This window comes from Panicum virgatum, chromosome 1K (genome assembly GCF_016808335.1).
Source record: "Panicum virgatum strain AP13 chromosome 1K, P.virgatum_v5, whole genome shotgun sequence".
Taxonomy (NCBI): Eukaryota; Viridiplantae; Streptophyta; class Magnoliopsida; order Poales; family Poaceae; genus Panicum; species Panicum virgatum.
The window spans coordinates 14,885,325-14,905,351 of record NC_053136.1 but is presented as its reverse complement, the minus strand read 5'-3'; the positions used below and the strand labels follow the sequence as shown (position 1 = coordinate 14,905,351).

The 20,027-nt window shown below is 43.6% G+C and overlaps 3 protein-coding genes across 3 annotated transcripts; 2 read left to right on the top strand and 1 right to left on the bottom strand.

Moving 5' to 3' along the window:
- Nucleotides 1–1,136: 1,136 nt before the first annotated feature.
- LOC120696672 lies at nucleotides 1,137–2,224 on the top strand. Its single transcript, XM_039979651.1, has one exon. It carries the CDS (start codon nucleotides 1,226–1,228, stop codon nucleotides 1,511–1,513), a length of 288 nt encoding a protein of 95 aa, XP_039835585.1. The 5' UTR covers nucleotides 1,137–1,225; the 3' UTR covers nucleotides 1,514–2,224.
- Nucleotides 1,775–4,735, bottom strand: LOC120696662 (probable inactive dual specificity protein phosphatase-like At4g18593). Its single transcript, XM_039979640.1, has 4 exons — nucleotides 4,539–4,735; nucleotides 3,057–3,124; nucleotides 2,498–2,975; nucleotides 1,775–2,411 (listed from the first exon to the last, which is right to left on the bottom strand). Exons 2-4 carry the CDS (start codon nucleotides 3,087–3,089, stop codon nucleotides 2,257–2,259), a joined length of 666 nt encoding a protein of 221 aa, XP_039835574.1. The 5' UTR covers nucleotides 3,090–3,124; nucleotides 4,539–4,735; the 3' UTR covers nucleotides 1,775–2,256.
- Nucleotides 4,736–16,123: 11,388 nt separating this feature from the next.
- On the top strand, nucleotides 16,124–17,992 carry LOC120696653 (zinc finger BED domain-containing protein RICESLEEPER 2-like). The gene is made up of 2 exons (XM_039979631.1): nucleotides 16,124–17,725; nucleotides 17,818–17,992. The coding sequence occupies exons 1-2, from the start codon at nucleotides 16,133–16,135 to the stop codon at nucleotides 17,887–17,889; spliced, it is 1,665 nt and encodes a 554-aa protein (XP_039835565.1). The 5' UTR covers nucleotides 16,124–16,132; the 3' UTR covers nucleotides 17,890–17,992.
- Nucleotides 17,993–20,027: the final 2,035 nt, after the last annotated feature.

Here is a 20,027-nt window from a genome sequence, read left to right as displayed (position 1 = left end):
AGGATGGGGCCAAATAGCAATATTACCCTAGAGGTCACCTAAGAGCAAGACTAATAGTTACGCCCGCTACCAGCTGCAACAAATAGTGGACCCCACGAATATTTAATGCAGGGTGAAAAGTGCAGTCAATGCGAGCTAGACATTTAATGCGGAGTTGAAAGAGCAACAAATAGAAACAGCCGGAGCACATGCGCCCGCTCGAGCGACTCGTGAGCCGCCCACTTTCTTCTCTCTTCTGCTTTCTCTCTCCTCACATTGAATTTCGTCCGCTCCCAACCCCTCGTAATACTTGCTCTAAACCCTTAGATTATACCACTCCTTCAATCAATTTCCTTCGAGACGAAACGCCTTCCAATTTATCCGGTTCGTGCTGTCGTAATTACCATTACCGGCGGTGTTGAGACATTGAGACGACACCACAAGTGCCATAGATTGTGGATGCCACTGCACGCACGCCGTTCTCCATGCCCTATCCTAGTGACACACTAGGGTACTTGGCCTAAATGCTCCAAGGTCGGCGTGGTAAGGATCTCGGAGGGAGGCAGAAGCCGTTAAGTTGAGCGGTCTGCTTGGTTTAGAAAATCTTTGCGCGCCTTGTGCATGTAATCTCTCTTCTTATTAATGATCTGGCCCAGCTCGGCTTATTATCAGAAACGAGCACAAAACGCAGATATCGTTGCTGATCTTGGTTAATCGGTTCTCTGGAAGGGTTTTGAACGTTTTAACCGGTCGTACGATGGACACTCGGCGCCGCACGAGCGCCTGAGCTTGACCATCCATCTCGTCCCTATCCAGTCCCCGAAAGTTGACCGTTGCCTGCATCTCTTGCCATCCTCCCTAGTCCCTCCTACCTGATGAGGTCTGCGGCGACCGGTCAAACTTGCTCCCTGTACCACTACTCAGTACGCCGTCGCGTCGGCACGACCAGGCCCCCAACCTCACCGCCATGCCGGCCCCACCACCTTCTAGCCCCACATGTCACCCTCCAGCAAACGCGGGCCGCCAACTTGCAGTGCAAAGCTACTAGTACCTCCGGTTCAGAACAGGTCTCCTCTCGATCCACCAGCGCCGACCCACCACCCGCATCCTATAAATACAGCCCACCCGGTACACGACCGGTTCAGCAGTCAGCACCCAGACCCAGAGCTTGCTCAGCCACGAGGTGCAGGGCGCTGCCACGACAGTTGCAGAGCAGGGACGTCGAGAGGGAGGCGGGAAGGAAAGCATGGGCGGCGTCAAGGTCACCTACATCGAGACGCGGTTCGTCACCTCCGACGCCGCCGGCTTCAAGGACCTCGTGCAGCGCCTCACCGGCAGGTCCCACTCCCGCGCCGGCGACAAGCCGGGAGCTCCTGCGGCCGCCGCCGGCCCGAAGGGATGCGGCCACGCCTCGTCGCCGTCGCCGGGCCTGGACGAGACGTGCGGCGGCGGAGACTTCGCCGGCCTGCTCTACGGTGGCAGCTCCAGCCAGGACGCACAATGTGGGCACGGTGGATATTACAGTTTTCAGTAATTATTTTCCCTGTTGATCGAGGGGTATGATTCGTCGAGATTGTTTTTTTCTTAGAGAAGTATATATAGTTCGTGTACAAATCGAATCTACGTGCAACCATTATTTTTACTATAATCCATATAGTATGCCACTACTTTCTCTGTGCATGTTTCAGTAATATTCTCTTGCAAGTTTTCAACAAAAACGAAAATGAACTTTGCAAGACTCTGGAACTGCCTCCATCTGCATACTTGCAATAGCCTTGTTCAAAGATATCGGACATTCACAGGAATCACATCATTCCTTTCAAGTCCGAGGAGATATATCTACGATGGACAAACTAAAAACAGCACGCATATGCTGGTAATTCGCTACAAAGTTCAAAGGCAATCTCTATCAAGTTACCATCAAGAAAATAGATCCAACCATCAGATTGATCATACCCATCTCAAGACAATATATCCCCTCACCATATCATACCCAAAAGACGAGGGGTTCAAGGAAGTCCTCCAGTAGACACGTGGAGTAACAAAACCAATCAGTAAACTTAGGGCCCGCCTAACCCTTCCAGGTTTGTTTCAGTTGTTGCAGCTTGGTGAGACCAAAGCGCTGATGCTCTGGATGCGATCAGAAACTTTTACTACTGATAACCGCTTCACCAGAGTGGCTATAGAAGGCTAGCCGATACTATTTCCTAGCTACGTATATATGTTGTAAGTTGTAACATCACTGCTAAGGGGTCAAAAATTCACTTGATTGCGTCGTTACATTGAGCATTCGTCGATCTTGCTTTTAGTCAGCTGAAATGCTGGAATCACCCAGGCTCCGCAGCTGCACTGCATACCAGCCCAGTTGAATTGTCCCAGACGAGCTTTGCATCCCATACAGAAGAGCTTATTCGCAACATATCCTTCTTCCACTGCAAATAGTACAGAGAAATATCAGAGGCTTATGACGAATGCTCTAAAAGAAGAGAGGTAAAACCATCATAAATGGAGAACTTACCAGTTTGCATCCACTTCATCGGCTCCACAAAGATGCAGGGGCATTCAGTTTGTTTGTCATCATCATCTGACCGTTTGCCTTTGTTGAAGCTCTTCCCACCTGCGCCCACTTCATGGGTAACAACAAATTCTTGAGTTGCAAGCATCCTCCGACATTTTTTACAGCGGTAAATAATGCCTGGATCAGGAGCTTGCTTTTCTCTGTTAACATCAGATTCTGCGGATTTCTCCTGGCATGTTTCTGTAGGCTTTTGATTAACCTCCAGTCCTGCTTCGGGTTCAGCTTTCTTTTCTGGGATGATATCAGTTTCCACCACTGTGTCCTGACATGTTTCCACTGGCTCTTCACTGACCTTGGACCCTGGAAGCTCACCAGTTTCCTTTTCTGGGTTAAAATCATTCTCCACAGGATTTTGATTAACCTCTGGTCCTGGCTTTTGTTGGGTTACCAATTCTGACGTCTGACTGGTTTCCATCTCCTTTAAACCACATAATATCAGTTGTATGAAATTTACACACAGACATGATGCAACTGTATGCAAAAATAGAAAACTACTTACCATGTTGTTTAAACTAGAAATTAAAGCATTCATAAGCCTACTGGAAATTGATTTGATGTTGCTTACACCTGCAATGTTCACAGACAATCAATAAGAGATCATGAATCTCACAGTCAATATTTACAGCAAAAAAGAAAGGTCCTTACATACTGCAAATTAAACAAAAATGTAAAGATGTTACTGCTAGCATACAATTCACATATGCTCGAAGTTACGGAAAACTAATATTCATCTATCCTGAGCATCATATGCAGTTAAGGACATGATCCACAGAAAATACGTTACATAATTTGCAGAAGCAGTCCTTCTGTGATGTATGTACACGATTGTTCTGTGATATATGACTGAATCTCATCATGACATTTTGGGTCATGACAGCCCCATGAATGTTATATACGCTCTGAGTTATTAACCACAACTCAGACAATTGAAGTTTTTGTTTTTGAAAAAAGAGACAATTGAAGTTGTCATCCAGCAATGCCAAGTGCAGTAAGTGTTTTTACTGAAGCAAAGTACAAGAAACTTAGCAGTACCAAGGATTTGAACACCTCCGAGTAGACTGCATACTAACACTGTTCATTTTAACGAGGCAGACTTATCAGCACAAGCAACTAAAAAAATAAACTAAGGCTCTTGGTATTTCAATAGTCTGAAGTCCTAATGCATAAACAGCATAAGTTGGACAGGAACTGGGAAGTGGCCAGTTACAATAGGAAAAAGGAATATAACCCACACAATCTTTAACAATTGCGGTCAATCTCTCAAATCTTCATATCTTTCAGCATCATTGCTGATGCTGAGTATTTTGGTTTAAAAAGTAATTTGAAAAGATGGCCACACTGTATAATTCATAGCTACACTTCATCAAGCCTATAAAACACAGATCATATAAGCACCAATGTCCATTGAACCATGGCGCAAATCAAATCCCACATTCTCTTTGTAAAACTAAATTACGGTAAACCAAACAATTGGCTGGAAGTCAGTTTGTATACAAAACAACAGCCATATCGGCGGTTACTTCCATTGTATTCAGAACGTCCCAATCAAGCCCTGAATCATGGAGTCCAACAGACTCTGGAAGCAGTGGAGGCTTCTGTATTTCTAGGTAAGTTATTCGGGATTTCCAAAGTTATCAACCCAAAACCTCACCTAAACCCAACCACAAGACGCAGGGCCGGGCATAGCGCGTCTCACGCCGGGATCAGTTGAGCCCCAAAAACACCATTCTGGAAAAATAGTTTACACCCGCATCTTGGATCCCAGTTCTTAGGGCATCAGCTGCGACCCATCGATTTCGCGCGCCCTAAAGAAATGAAGCAGCCTAATCGAACCGAACCGGAGCCACGGGTGAACGGGAACAAATACGCAGCTAAATGACGCACGTGGACACCGGCTTGTACCGATTACTCACGCCGGCAATTGAAGCACCTACCCGCAATTAGAGGGGGGAAATCCGGTGAGCTTGTTAGGGTTCCTTACCAAGGGTAAAAATCAATCACAAGAGTGGACGGATTCGCCCGCTCCGCGCCAATCCGAAACCAGCTGAGGGCGAAGGAGGAGCGCGGCGAGTCGACGCCGGCGGCGGAAGTGCGAGGGCTGACGCGGGGTGCGGACGGCCGTTTAAGGCGGCGCGGGCGCGGGGGAACCGGGGAAGAGGACGGCCGCGGTGGATTCTCTGGAGTGCTGAAGCAAAGTCAACAAATACTGTAGTTGGGACTTTCGGTGTCTACCTGGCCGTTCATTCGCAGATGGATGTACGGGATCTATTGCTACAGTATAGCTACAAAATTCTATTTTCCCATATTTTTTCCATATTGTACAAGCTACCAACCTCCTTTTCAAAATACTTGTCACTCCTCGTTCGTGTCAACTTTGACCAATTATTTTTTCTGTAGAATGTTTATCAATATTTAATGTTTATATATCACTAGATTTGTTATGAAATAGACTTTATTATTATTATATATTTTAAGTATTTATAAAACTTTTTTAGAAAAAAAAACATTTAGTCAAAGTTGGCACGATAAACGAGAAGTAACAAGTATTTTAAAACAGAGGTTAGTATTTGTTTAAGGTGTCTGTTTGTATTTTTCAAAAAAAAGAGATGTCTGTTTATAATAAATAGACAGCAACTGTCTACACTTGTACTTGCTCTAAATGGTCAGCCGTAGTAAAACAGCCGTACGCCCATATCCGTCTTTAAAAGGTCTATGGATTTGATTTCTTTTTCTTTCATTTTGATTGAAACAACATAATTTTGAATACGAGCATCAACGCAAAATTGGCTGTTGAACACTTGAAATATGATTTTTGCTATAGGCCACTAAAAAAGAATACCTTTGCTCAGAGACACTCTTCAAACATGTTAATTTGCTACTGCATGACCGTAGCTTTGCGAGGGAGACGGAAATGATGGATTTGGTATTTGCTCAAATTGTTTGAAGAGGTGTCTTTTAGCAAAACCATTCATTTTTATTTTTAGTGGTCTATGGTAAAAGTCATATTTATTTTTTAGATTACACAGTATAACATAAACACTCACAACGCACGCACACTCACAGCCCTATGAACACACATACGCAAATCCTACCCCTATGAACATCTTTGAAGACTGAGCCGACAAATCCTCGAGACTGACGAAATCACCACAGGCGCCTCGCTATCGACGGAAATGTCACCTACCACTGAATGCACAACGCCGTTAAATCCTAGAATATTCGCTTCCATGAGGAGTCGAACCCAGGACTTCAGGTGCTACTGAAGCTCTTGTAACCACTAGGCCACAGACCCTTTCGCCTAAAAATCGTATTTAAAGAGTATCCCACAGGCAATTTTGCCAAGTATAAATGTAGTTTGTATTCCTATTCTTCTTCTTTCTACATGTGGAGTACTAGTACATAAAAGAATTAAATTTAAAGCCACACTTCTTATAACCGAATAACAATCAGTTAAGCTAGATGCATGCAAGTATTAAAGTTGCATCAATATAATGGCAGTTCACATAGATTTTGGTATGACTGTAACTTCTTATAACATATTATAAGAGCATAGTCAAAAATTACTTTTGAATTCATAATATATGCTTAAAGAAAAGGAAGAGAAGGATGATACGATACATCTATATCTATCTATACTATAAAGATCGAAAACAATTAAAAATGTTTCTCACTCAAATAGGATCTACTATACCCCTCACGCTGGATCTATATGGGTCGAGAGAAGTGGGAGGGAGGGTAAACCCATAAAAATTACACGTTATAGAGATGCCAAAAAGTAATTTTTCTTCTCACCACATCCGATCCTTACCCGCGCACTGTACGCGCTCATCTGACTCCCTATCAATCGCGTGTCGTTTGTTTGCTTCCTTCCCTGCTCCGTCCGGGTCCGGCTAATTTATGGTCGCCTGTGAGGATTGGACTGGGCGGTCGATTCTCCGACAACGCAAATTTCCAAACGCAGATTTTCGTTTTAGGTAAGAAATTGATTTTCTTTCCTTGTTTTCCGGGAAACGAGTCTAGCTGAACGCAAAAACATTAAATGCACCCCACTGCCTATTCCACGTGCATGTGCATAGATTCATCTGCTAGTTCCTACCGAACTATTCTAAGGCATGTGCAATGTGCATGGATTCATCTAGTTCCCATGCTTGGTAAGCTCCTCCAATTATATTCGTGACGATGGATCCCATTGATAAATACAACGATGTCCAAAAAGATTCCGAATAAATTTTGGATAAAAATTGAAATCAAAATTTGTGACAGAGCAAAAATTCAAGGGAAAAAATTAAACACACAAAACTTTGTGAAAAAGAGAAAAATTTGAGGAAAAAAGAGAAAGTTTGAATCAATATTTTTTGTCCAAAAATATTACAAACGCCAAAAATGGAAAAAAGAAATTGGAGTAAAAATTAGGAAACAAAATTTTCAGAAACACATTTTGCACAAAAAAATTGGAATCGAGATGTGTGGGAGAGAAAAAAGAACACAAAAATATCTGGACAAAAACTTTTGGAGACAAGCATTTGTGTTAAAAAATTGAAACAAAAAATCAGAAAAAAATATAAAGAGAAATCTTAAAATAAAAAGTTGGAGCAAAACTTTGGGAAGATAAAAAAATTACGAACAAATGTTATAGAACAAACTTTGAAAAGATAAAAAAAGAACCGGTGGTGAGCTTTACCTCACCGGCGCATGAATCGGAGTTTGACGGACGGGCTGGAGCACTTATCCGGCTGGTCGGAGCACGCCGATCTAAAACATCTGCACCTCGCGCGGTGTCAAAGCAGCAGCTTGCCCACCGCTTCCCACTTTCACGTGGCAAGTACTCCAATCACCCGGCCAGCAGAAACATTGGATGGTGGGCCCCAGCTCCGGACGCGTGTCCGCGTCTTCGACCGGAAGCAAAAGAATCACTGGGCGATTGTAAAAGAGTTAATTCTCTGAATTCCATTGAAATTTTCGTCAATCCTTTGAACACCACTAAATGGCATTGAAGAGATTTTTTTTGTGTCTATGACATGTAGGGTCAATGACAATTAAGAGATTAGCTAAAATTTTAATAACATAGAGGGAATTGGCTCATTGTAAAATGAGCATCGGGGCTCCGTCGTACTCTGCTCCAGTCCTCCCCTGCTCCGTGGTACTCTGCTCCAGTCCTCCCCTCCCCTCCTCCCTAGCTACCCGAGATCCCCCAATCCGTCCAGCGCCCAGCCCGCCCTTGCCCGCGTCTCCTGCACCGAAGCAGATGCGACGGCGGCACCATCCCCGGTTGGAGGAGGCATGGTGTCAGTGGGGGGATCGACAGTGCCACCTCGATCCCGGCAGCCGACGTCTGGTACTCGGCCGCCGAGGCGGGAGCCCCTGCCCCGTGGCCTGCTGGCCGGTGGAGGCAGAGGGTAGGATGGCACGGCGACGGCGGGCCGTCGAGGTGCCCTTGTGGCCAAGCTGCTTCGCTCTGTGCCGGACCTGGAGCCGGCGCTGCTGTTCGAGATGGAGTTGTTGGACGACAACAGCAAGGCGGGTTGCTTCTTGTTTTTGGTCTCCGATCCATCGGGGATTAGTAGTAATTCAATTGAATCAAGAGCTAGAGATGACGCAAGGGATGTGTAGTGACTGATGTGTAGTAGTACGAGTATATAGTTCAACAAGATAAGAAAATTCATTGGTTTAATAATCTGGTTGCTGATTGGGCAGCTAGGTACTCACTGGCTCCAACTAAAATCGGTTGGAGCCTGATGATGATTCTTTGTTTTGGATACTTTCTTGGTCCAGTAATTTGACATTTTTTAAATTAGAACTGCTGTGACATTCAATCGATGTCTGCTCTTCTCAGTATTTTCCTATTTGGCTCAAGTATGTGTCTAGCCTCAAGTTCATGATGGACGATCAGACGATGCCCCTTTCAAGCGGGGACCTCGGCACGCTACCAGTCATAAGTTTTCTCTCGATGCCGCAAGGCAAGAGGCCAAGAGCATCTCCAAAAGTTTCCTCAATAATCCTTTCCCAATAATGAGTATTGGGAGATGTCTCAATAGCAGTTTTAGAATTATTAGATGAGTTACTTTTGCAATCTCCCAATAATCTTGTCCCAATATAACTAACATATTAGGAGGGCATGAACCCTCCCTTTATTTGAGGGGAGTTAGGGTGAAATATTGAGACAATCCAATAATTATTGAAAAAAGAAAAATATATTGGAAAACTGCTATAGCATACCTTTGGAGATGCTCTAAGGATTCTATTTCTTTTTTTCCATATTATGCGGATATATGTGATCCAAATGCGATTTATAGAGACATGAATTGTTGTCCAATCCAATCCAAATGCGGGTGATTTTTTGTCCATCTCATATCATTGATACTTTTTCCTCTCTAAGTTTGTTTTGATGTCAACATTTTTGTGTTAAAGGAAATAGCTTTTTCAATACAATAATAAAAAAACCAAGTGAGTGAACTGCTCAATTCTCAAATATTGCTCGCTTGAATTTAACAATACCTATCAGAAAATAGTGCTATGCTTGGATTAGGCAAACAACAAATGCAACTAAATCTTGCATCATTATCTTGAAGTGCACTTAGGAACTGAGTTTAAACTTTGATTCAACAATATGATCTGAGAAATAATGTGGCAAAATGTCATCTATGTTGATAAATAAATATAAATATGTGTTCAAAAGTATATTTATTTATTACGTGCTATAAGGAACCAAAAGAATTGAAATTGCATCTGATCTGTAACCTTACCCTCACCCTCTCACGAAGGCCCGCGTCTCAGAAACTTTTTCATTGTTTCAGGCTCGACAGGGCCTACGAGAGGCAAAACCATCGGCTATGTTTGGTTAGGGGTGAAAAAGTTTTGATGCAAACTTTTTGCAACTTTGACCACTAATTAGAGGTATTAAATTAAGTCTAATTATAAAAGCACCTCCACAACCATGGGTACTGTAGCAATATTGTACCTAATGAGGCTTTTGACCGCATGTTTTGGCGATGATTAGAGCATGGTTACTGTAGCATCACTGTATCTAATCATGTATTAATTAGGCTCATTAGATTCGGCTCGCAAAATTGCATCCATCTCTAACTTTTTTTTACAAATAAACTATATTTAGTACTTTATGCATACAAAATTCTCTTTTCGCAAAATTTTAACTGTTACAACCAAACACGGCCATCGATTCCGTGATGTTTCTGCCATCGCAAGCCTTTTTTTTACCGTGAAACCTACCCGCCCACACCTAGCACGCGCACGCGCTTTGGCCTTCCGTGATTGCAGGGTCCAGTTCCTCGTTGATCGCTGCATGTCCGTGATCGGCACAGCGGCCATCAGGCGGCCAGCTGTGACAGAACCGCCAAGTTAAACGGCTTAATTAAGCGTAATGGCCATCATTTGAACGCATCAGGCGCATTAGCTTAATTAAGTGTAAACTGACAGCCTGTTTCCAACCCACAGGCCGATCGAAACACACCAGAAGTCTCGCGCGACGGCGAGTACAGACGGTACCAGCATAATATAATTTCACAAAAATAGATAATAACATAAATATTTACAAAACAGTTTTAAATTTAGAATTTACATAAAATAAATGATAGCAGCGAAAGAGAATATGACCTGAGAGAAGGAAATTTGATTGAGAACCAATAAAACAAAATGATAACTATGAACACATGAGGACGTCACATTGAGCCCACTGATGCGAATCCTGGTTAGCTTCTATACCTGAAACAGGGTAAACAACAAACCCTGAGTATACTAATACTCAGCAAGACTTACCCGACTTTTGGGTATACTTAGCCCACATATCTAGACATGCAAAGCTTTCTGGCTGGTGGATTTATTTGCAGAAAAGCATCTAAGGGTAGATCCTTAATTTCAAAATTTTAGTTCCAAATTATAGTTATAAAGTTGCTACACATCTATGATTTGCAGATCTATAACAATCAATGTGAAAACATAATTGATTAAATAACATCAACATGTATCATATCATTTCGTTTCATTTCCTTACTACGATGTGACTCGGAGATCAAGGTGCTCATGTCCGAGAGCGACTGACGGCGAATCGATCCGATTTAACCTTGTAAGGTGGACCTAACCAACACGACACATATTTGCCCCGTCGGACAATACGAACCAACCATTCCCCTCCCCGCCTCGAACTACAGAACCGCCCCACCTGCATATAGTCAACCGAGCCCTACGAGAGACCACTAAAAGTAAACATATACATCCCAATTCTCCGCGGCCACTCGACTGCCCTAAGGGGTGGGTAGAAGTTCTGTACTTTCGAAACAAGGCAATACTCGGCTTACCGGTTTCGACTACCTCCTACTCCCGGCATGTGGTTAGTACAGTTCAAATATGATCAGCAGGGCCAACAACGGTACGGTCCTCAATCGACTCGGACGGGGCTAAGACACCCAGAAACCCTGTTCTGCTGCCATACCTATACATCATCATCATTCCCCCGTCCGGTCTCAAATTTCCAGTCATTCCATATTGTATTCCATATCTCATATACTGGAATATAAAGATAACTATAAATATCGCGAGTAACCGAAAATTACTCGACTTTTGCCCTATAGCTCGCGAGTGACAGGAAATCACTCGACTTCTAAATATCCTATATCTCGCTAGTGCAAGAAGGCACTCGACTTCTATCGAGAACTATTAAGCATAGCATTTCTATCGTCCTATACATGCTAGTATAACTCAGGGAAACCTAGAGATCATGCAACTAGGGTTCCAATCAACTCCTGAAACGTAATGCACAAGTAATAAACACATATATAGGTGTCATAATTTCAAATAATAGGATGTGCACCAGGGCTTGCCTGGGATTAACACTAAGTCAGTGTTAGTTAGATGATACTCGCTTGGCGAGCATCTTCCTTTTGGTCATGCACATCGGGTTCCATCCATCCGTCTTCGGGATATGTCCACCAACATCGTCTTCGGGTTTGGCTCCAGTAGCACGTCCTTCATATGGTTCATCTATCGTACCTAAATGAGATGCGACAATGCATATGTATGAATGCATGGAAGTACAACACGCAAGGCATTCATAAAAGTACAACATACTAGCATAAGCACCTAGAGCTATTTAACTTAACCATCACTCAAGCATCTCATAGAAGATGACAAGCACATCAAGCATGCCACACAAATTAACTTAAATTAAACCACTGCAAGCATCCACCATTCAGGAAATTAGCCAAACCTTCTAGCCAACAAAATTTAACATGATTCACCCAAAAATGACATACTTGATGTATCAAACCATGCAGAAAAGAATGGCTTAGCAATACTTTTGGAAAGTGAAAGATATAACTAGAAACTAAACAAATGTAAAAACTTAATTTGAGGACATGATCTAGCAACTAAAATTTACCAGCATGATGAGCTATTGATAAAGCATGCAACAATATTTTGCCAACATTTATTGACAACAGAAAATATTTAATTTAGCCCTAGCAAAATAAATAGAACAAAAATAGATTTACAAACATGCACATAGCTTCTGGTTCTGAAATTTTTACAGTGAATTAAACATGCAAAGAGTAAGCTACTGTATAAATTTCATAATTTTTGAACTTCCAAAACTGCAGATATTAAATAGACAAACGTAAACAAGTATTAACCATGATTAAATCAATACATCATGAAAACATTAAACAAACAGCAGGATAAATATTTTTCCTAAGTTCTACATGCCAAATTAAAGCTAATCCAACTAGTTTTACATTTTTACCATTTTCCTACTATTTACTATGCATTTTCAAAGCTTGCAACCACTTAAACTAGCATTTAAACTAGAGCAAAAATTATTTAGAAATCGAAGATCAACATGTAAGGAAAGTTTTAGATCATAGGACAAGTAATCCAACAAATTTTAGTTTGCATTTTTCTGATTTTTCTATGATTTACTATGATTTTTCAAAATTTCAGCCAATTATTGCAAAACAACATTTCGCAGCACTATTCATCTGAGTCTATGACAATGCAGAAAACCCCCTGCACTTGTTTGAATTTCAGCCCGAGGTCCCTGGTCGCGAAACAGAGCAGGGGCGGCGATTTGTGGCCTGATTCCGGCGGCAGGGCTCAACGACAGCATGGGGAAAGTTGGGGAAAAGCTAGATGGTCTCGAGAGCTACCTCTGGGTGGTCTCGGTTGATGCCAGGGTGGCCGGAGGAGGGCCGGCGTCGGGAGCAGTACTTCGGATGGCGATGGTGGCGGCGTGTGGCGGCGCTCCGGTGAGTGGCCGGCGACAGGGCGGCCATGGGAGGGTTCAGCAAGGCCGAACGAAGTGTGGGCGCTCGGCGGCACGGCACAGAGGCGCGTGCGCGCGTCTCGCGGCGAGCAGCAGCATGCCGGTGGCGGCATGACTCGAGAACGAGCGCGGAAACTCGCGGAACGCGCTGGAACGAGGAGAGCATTTGCTTCAGGGAGTCAAGGAAAGTCGATTCTAGCCTTTGGTTGTCGAAGACGATGACCGGATGTGGGAGTTCACCGCTGAGCGGATCTCGGTGGCCATGGCAGCCGATGGTGGAGCTCGGGCGCGAGCAGGCGGTGCGTGCGCGGGCACTGCATGGGCGCGCGGGCAGCACTGGCCGGCGGTTTGATGGCGCGGTGTGCGGCGGTGGCGTGAGCGCACGGTGGCAGCGCAGACTAGCGGTGGCGGCGGCGTGGAATGGCGGCGAGTCGGCGGCGCATGCAAACGGCGATGCGTGGAGTCAGGCTAAAACAAAGAGGAAGAGAGGCCGGTGTCCGCGGGCAAGAAACATATGACATGTGGGCCCCCGTGATTTTCTTTAACACCGGTCGATCCGACGCTTAGGTTTTGAATGCCGGTTGATTGCGTCGGTTCAGTTTACCCGAGACTCCAGCAAATCTGCATCTGAACACCGGTTGAACCGATGAAGTGAAGTTTGAACTCGCCGGTTGATCACTGAAATCATCGGTTGATTGCTAGGTCAGAACTGTGTTATGTTCACCGGTTGATCCGATGCTGTGACATTTGCATACGCCGGTGGAACGCCTGGATTTGACTGAGCTGAGACAAAACTTAGTAACGCCGGTTAAACCGATGGTGAAGATCCATTAAACGTCGGTTTAACCGGTGAACCCGAAAAACCTTCACTCAGCTCACTCTTCTATGCTAAGTCCAATAAATTTATAATTCAACTAAACTCAAGTTAATGGACTTGCATAGGCGACTTTATCCCTCAAAATATTTAGGATAGCATACAAGCCTAATAGTTTTTTCTTTTCAAACGCAAGGAAAAGCCGCGAAGCGAAATAAAGCGCCAAATAAAATGTATGAGCCATGTCATAGGAATATTGAAGATAGAGAGCTTCAAACTCATCATGACATGACTCAGTAGGCAATAACGCACCTAACACTTTGCTCTATTCACTTTTCATGAATTGAGATCTTGCATATGAAACAAGTCTCATTTTCATCAAGTGATCTCCTTTGTGACCCTTACGCATGCAATGATGGTGCAAGCTATAACCACATGCGAGAGAAAGGTAAACATGAAGGTGCACATCTATATGACAAGAAATACATAACAAGAATTTAAGTTCTACTTGTCAAGTTTGAACCCATGGGAAGCTTCTTCATGATGAGTCTTTCTACAAGCCTAGAGGAAAACAAGTGAACCACCACCTCTAGCTAAACCCATGCTCATCACTATCTTACCATGGTTAGACAAGTGTCCTATAAAAATGTATGCATTTTATATGGCACAGCAACATTACATAACGTTTGTCGCATCTAAAACATTTAGCTCATTTCTTAGCCTAACAAAGGTACTCTCGTCTAAAGGTTTTGTGAAAATATCCGCAATTGCTCCTCGGATCTCACACCTTGAAGAGATATGTTTCCTTTAGCTTCGTGATCACGCAAGAAGTGATGTCGAATATCAATGTGCTTTGTGCGAGAGTGTTGAACCGGATTTTTGGCAATTTTTACGGCACTTTCATTGTCACAAAGGAGTGGAACCCTAACTAGTTTCACACCAAAGTCCAAAAGTGTTTGCTTCATATATAGGATTTGGGCACAACTAGGGCTGGACGAAAAACTCGTAACTCGCTAGCTCGCTCGACTCGCTCGTTAATGGCTCGGCTCGAGCTCGACTCATTTTATAATGAGCCAGCTTGTTTTATAACAAGCCAGCTCGTTTTATAACGAGCCAGCTCGAGCTGGCTCGCGAGCCGCTCGCGAGCCATAACAAGCCAAATTAAATCTCAAGCTAACAACTAAAATTGACTAGGCCCGTTAGCTACAAATTTCTTGGCAGCTCGGCCCGGCCCAAATCGTAAAACCCTAACCCGCTCAGCACACCACCGGTCCACTACTCCACCACCAGTCTGAGGAAGTCACGGAAAAAAAAGTCATGGACGGTGACTCATTCTCTTCGCTAGGTCTTCGCCCTTTCCCTTTGCTCCCGAGACCCAGCCGCCGCCCGCCGCCCTTTCTGGTTCCTGCTGCCGCCCGCCGCCCTGCGGCCCCTCCGCCCCTGTGCGGCTGTGCCTGCGCAGCGCACGGCGCACGCAGCAGCACCTGCACTACACCAGCACACCGCCACCCTGCCGCCCTGCTGCGCACACGTCGAACACCGCCCTGCGTGCGCAACCGCCCTGCTCTGCCTGTGTGCGCTGGTCATGGAGGATGAGGAAGAAGTCCAAGGAATGCTTCCTCCGGTGGCGCCAAGTCTTGAATCGAGGAGCAAGCGTAAGAAGACGCCGTCTATGATGGGAAATCGCGGTGGCCGTGGCCGTGGCCGTGGCCGTGGCTGAGGTCGAGGATCAGCAAACACGGACACGGTATGTATTTTTGTTGATACTTCTCGATCTGTAGGTTGCAGTTGCAGCCTAGAATTTGTGATTCGTTTGATTGTGCAGGATGTCACTATGTCAATATATTTATTTTAATTCATGTCAACATGTGATTCGTGTGTTCTGTAGACAGTAGTAATCTGTGTATCAAATTTGATTTTTGACCAATATGTAATCTTAATCTGTGTAGCACATCGAGCCTTTGGCGGAGGATGAGGACAATGGAGAGAACTTTGACATGAATGATGCCAGTACTATATCTTTGAGTGTGCCAATAGATGATGATGATGCAGATGGTGATGCAAGTCAGCAGGAGGATGGAGATGATGTAAGCATGGCATCAAATGCATCGAAGCCAACTAGAGGGCGGAAGAAATTGAAGGCCGGGACTGGTATTCATTTATCGCCTTCTAAGACCAAGGTAAAGAGAGGAAAGAGGGCTGGTTGTTGGAAGTATTTCAAGGAGATACATGTTCAATCTGAGAAGGAGTTTGGTGTTATGGTGACAAAGGCTAAGTGCAGATTCTGTCATAAGAGTTATGTATACCATCAAGGGGGAGCAACTTCACAGCTGAACCGCCACCTTTCCTGCTGCACACAGTTTCAGAACAAGCTTGCTAAGGCGAAACGACAACTTGCTCAAGGTACACTCAACTATGTTGCAGATGATGGATGTCTTGTTGTTAATCCTACTGAATATGACCATGAGCACACTAGAAATTGATTGCAAAGATGATAATTGTCCATGAGTATTCGTTTAGAATGGTTGAGCATAAATGGTTTAATATCTTGATGAAGTGGATGAATAGCAACTATGAATCTATTGGTAGGAAGACTATTAAAAATGAATGCATGAAAGTTTATGAATCTGAGAAAGAGCAGCTAAGAAAGAGTCTTAGAGAGGCTGAATCAATCAGTTTGACTACTGATTTGTGGACATCCAATCAAAATGTGCAGTACATGTGTTTGGTGGCACACTACATAGATAGTGATTGGGTTTTGCAATGCCGTGTTCTTAACTTTCTTGAGGTAGATCCTCCGCACACTGGTTTGGTGATAGCTCATGCTGTTTTTGAGTGCTTGGTGGAGTGGAAAATAGAAGATAAGGTTATGTCAATCACCCTTGATAATGCTTCAAATAATGATACTGCTACTACAAATTTGTCAGCCAAGCTGCTTGCTAGAAAGAATGGTCAGTTTGATCCCAAATATTTTCATGTTCGTTGTGCTGCTCACATAGTCAATTTGGTTGTCAATGATGGTCTAAACCAAATAGAAGGTCTCATAAGTGACCTAAGGAATACTGTGAAATATTTCAAAAGGTCTCCAAGTCGCCTGTACAAGTTTGTAGAGGTTTGCAATGATTATGCTATTGAAGTTGGGAAATGTTTGTCTCTTGATGTTAAAACAAGGTGGAACTCAACATATAAAATGCTTGACACTTGCATTCAGTATAGGCCTGCATTTGGTTATTATGCTCAAGTAGACCAGAACTATGCATGGAAACCTACAGAATCTGAATGGAACATATATGAGAAGATTAGACCAATTCTAGGAGAGATGGCTGGAGCAACCACTGCATTTTCAGGATCAGTTTACCCTACTGCTAATGTGTTCTACCCTTACATTTTGAAAGTCAAGATTGCATTTTTAAAGGCAAAAAATTCTGATGACCCATACTTGAAGAAAATGGGTGCTGCAATGTTAGACAAATTTGATAAATATTGGGAAGAGAAGAACAATGTAATGGTTATTGCTACAATCCTTGACCCTAGGTTCAAAATGAGATATATTCAGTTCTATTTTAATGGGCTTTATGGCCCCACAAGGTGTGAACAAGAGGTTGCTGATATTAAAAAAGAGTTAGAAGAGCTGTACAAGAAGCATGAGTTGGAGCAGCGCCGGAAAATAGGTGGCAGCAACAGCTTATCAACCACACAATCAGCCTCATCATCAAAGGAAACAACCAGCTCAGTGGCTTGTCTTGTTTCTAGTGAATTTCAATCCTTTCTAGAGTCAAGTGCTTCAGAAAGTTCAAAATCTGAGTTACTTATCTACCTAGATGAAGCAAACCATTCCTTAAATGATAAGAAATTTAACTTACTTCAATATTGGAAGGTGAATGCTCTTAGATTTCCTGTTGTGTCTAGTATGGCAAAGAAGTTCTTAGCTGTCCCAGCTAGCAGTGTATCATCGGAGTCCACTTTCAGTTGCGGGGGTAGAATTCTTGATGACTATAGGAGTTCTTTGAAGCCAGCAACTGTTCAAGCACTAGTTTATGCATCTAGTTGGATACGAGGTTCTAAAAGTCCTCATGTTATTCTGGTATGTGATTTTTAATCTATTTTTCTACTCTATTTTCCTCAAAGTATGTGTGTGTAAATATGTAATACTTAATTCTTTTACTGTTTTTACAGGGAGAAGATGGTGATGATGGTGACATTGAGACTGTGGAGCTTCCGAGCAGTGTGGTGGAAAGCAACCATTAAGGACTAGGGATCTGTTGGCTGCGCGCCTGCGCCCCATGGCTGCTTCTATCTTACTTTTGGTGTTTATATATTATCTACAAATTTGATCAGTCTAGCACTCAAGCCGTTGCTCATTTATTTAACTTATGTAAATTGTATGACAGTATGAGTATGACTATCGTGGACGGCGGACTTATGGTCATGGTTGTGGTGGGATGGACAAAAACTTTGTGGAATTGTGGATCAATAGTTGGATGCATTATATTCTTCATTGTTAAAATTATAAATATTTTGTGATTGTTGCTCACTGCTATTATAAAATCTCACCGTATTGTGTTTCTGTGGTTTGGCTCGCGAGCCAAACGAGCTAGCTCGAGCTCTTTAACGAGCCGAGCCGAGCTGGTCTGCTGGCTCGTTAGTATAACGAGCCGAGCCGAGCCAGCTCAATAACGAGCCGAGCTATAACGAGCCGAGCTCAAACGAGCCGAGCTGGCTCGATATCCAGCCCTAGGCACAACATGCACCGGCCGCTATATATTCCGCTTCCGCGGTGGACAAAGCCACGGAATTTTGCTTCTTACTTGACTAAAAAACTAGAGAACGCCCAAGCAAGTGGCAACCCCCGGAGGTACTCTTGCGATCCACACGGCTTTCGGCAAGATCCGAGTCCGAGTATCCCAAGAGATCTAAGCTAGCGCCCTTGGGGTACCACAAGCCTATGCTTGGGGTGTGCTTGAGATACCGAAGGATCCTATTCCCAGCCGAGAGGTGTGATTCCTTTGGGTTTGCTTGAAAGCGGGCACACAAGCACACACTAAACATTATATCGGGCATAGATGTGGCAAGGTAAAGCAAATACCCTATCATAGAACGATAGAGGGATTGATCAACCGGTTTACCGTCCACATCCAAGTCGAGATGCCCATTGATTGCCATGGGTGTCTTGATCGGCTTGCATTCATCCATCTTGAACTTCTTCAAGATATCTTTAGTATATTTTTCTTGATAGATAAATGTCCCTTCCTTCAATTGTTTGACTTGAAAACCAAGGAAGAAGGTCAATTCACCGATCATGGACATCTCGAATTCTCTAGATATCATGGTAGCAAACTCATGGCTTAGTAAATCATTAGTTGAGCCAAAGATAATATCGTCAACATAAATTTGACAAATGAAAAGATCCCCGTTGACGTCTTTTGTGAACAATGTGGTGTCCACCCTCCCGATTTTGAAGCCTTGCATGATTAGGAAGTCACGAAGCCTCTCATACCAAGCCCTTTGAGCTTGTTTGAACCAATAGAGTGCCTTGTGCAACCTATAAATATGGTTAGGATTCCTCGGATCTTCAAACCCGGGAGGTTGCTCAACATAAACAAGTTCGTTAATAAAGCCATTTAAGAATGCACTTTTCACATCCTTTTGATATAATTTGATATTATGATGAGAAGAGTAAGCAAGAAGAATGCGGATAGCTTCAAGTCTTGCAACCGGAGCAAAAGTTTCACCAAAATCCAAACCTTCGACTTGAGAAAACCCTTTTGCCACAAGTCTTGCTTTATTGCGTACCACCACCCCATGTTCATCTTGCTTGTTTCGGAAGACCCACTTAGTGCCGATGATGTTCTTGTTTTTTGGAGGAGCTTCAAGGACCCAAACTTCATTGCGGGTGAAGTTGTTCAATTCTTCTTGCATGGCCATCACCCAATCCGAGTCCTCAAGCGCTTCCTCTATGCTAGTGGGTTCAATACAAGAAACAAACGAGTAATGTTCGCAAAATGAAGCATGCTTAGAACAAGTTCTTACTCCCTTGGAAGGACTACCAATGATTTGATCAATTGGATGATCCTTGGAGATACGACCAAGCATCACTAGCGGTACATGCGTGGATGTTTGTTGAGGTGGATCATGGATGACTTGTGCTTGTGGTGGAACATTTTGCTCTTCTTGTCCTTGCACTTGAGGGTGTTGGCGTTGGAACACTTTCTTGAGATTGTAGATCATCTTTTTGTTTATCTTCATCCACTTGGGGGTGCCATGGAGGTCCTTCCCCTTGATCATTGTCTTCATGCACCTCTTTCGGTTTGATATCCCCAATGGACATCTTCTTCAAAGCTTCTTCAATCTCCTCATCACCTACATTGTCATAGCCAATAACCTCC

Coding starts and splice junctions, on each gene's coding strand:
- LOC120696653 (XM_039979631.1), top strand. CDS start 16,133: ATGATAATTGTCCATGAGTATTCGTTTAGAATGGTTGAGCATAAATGG. Junction 17,726..17,817: donor AAAGTCCTCATGTTATTCTG/GTATGTGATTTT, acceptor CTGTTTTTACAG/GGAGAAGATGGTGATGATGG.
- LOC120696672 (XM_039979651.1), top strand. CDS start 1,226: ATGGGCGGCGTCAAGGTCACCTACATCGAGACGCGGTTCGTCACCTCC.
- LOC120696662 (XM_039979640.1), bottom strand. CDS start 3,089: ATGAATGCTTTAATTTCTAGTTTAAACAACATG. Junction 2,976..3,056: donor TTTCTAGTTTAAACAACATG/GTAAGTAGTTTT, acceptor TGTGGTTTAAAG/GAGATGGAAACCAGTCAGAC. Junction 2,412..2,497: donor GATGAAGTGGATGCAAACTG/GTAAGTTCTCCA, acceptor TACTATTTGCAG/TGGAAGAAGGATATGTTGCG.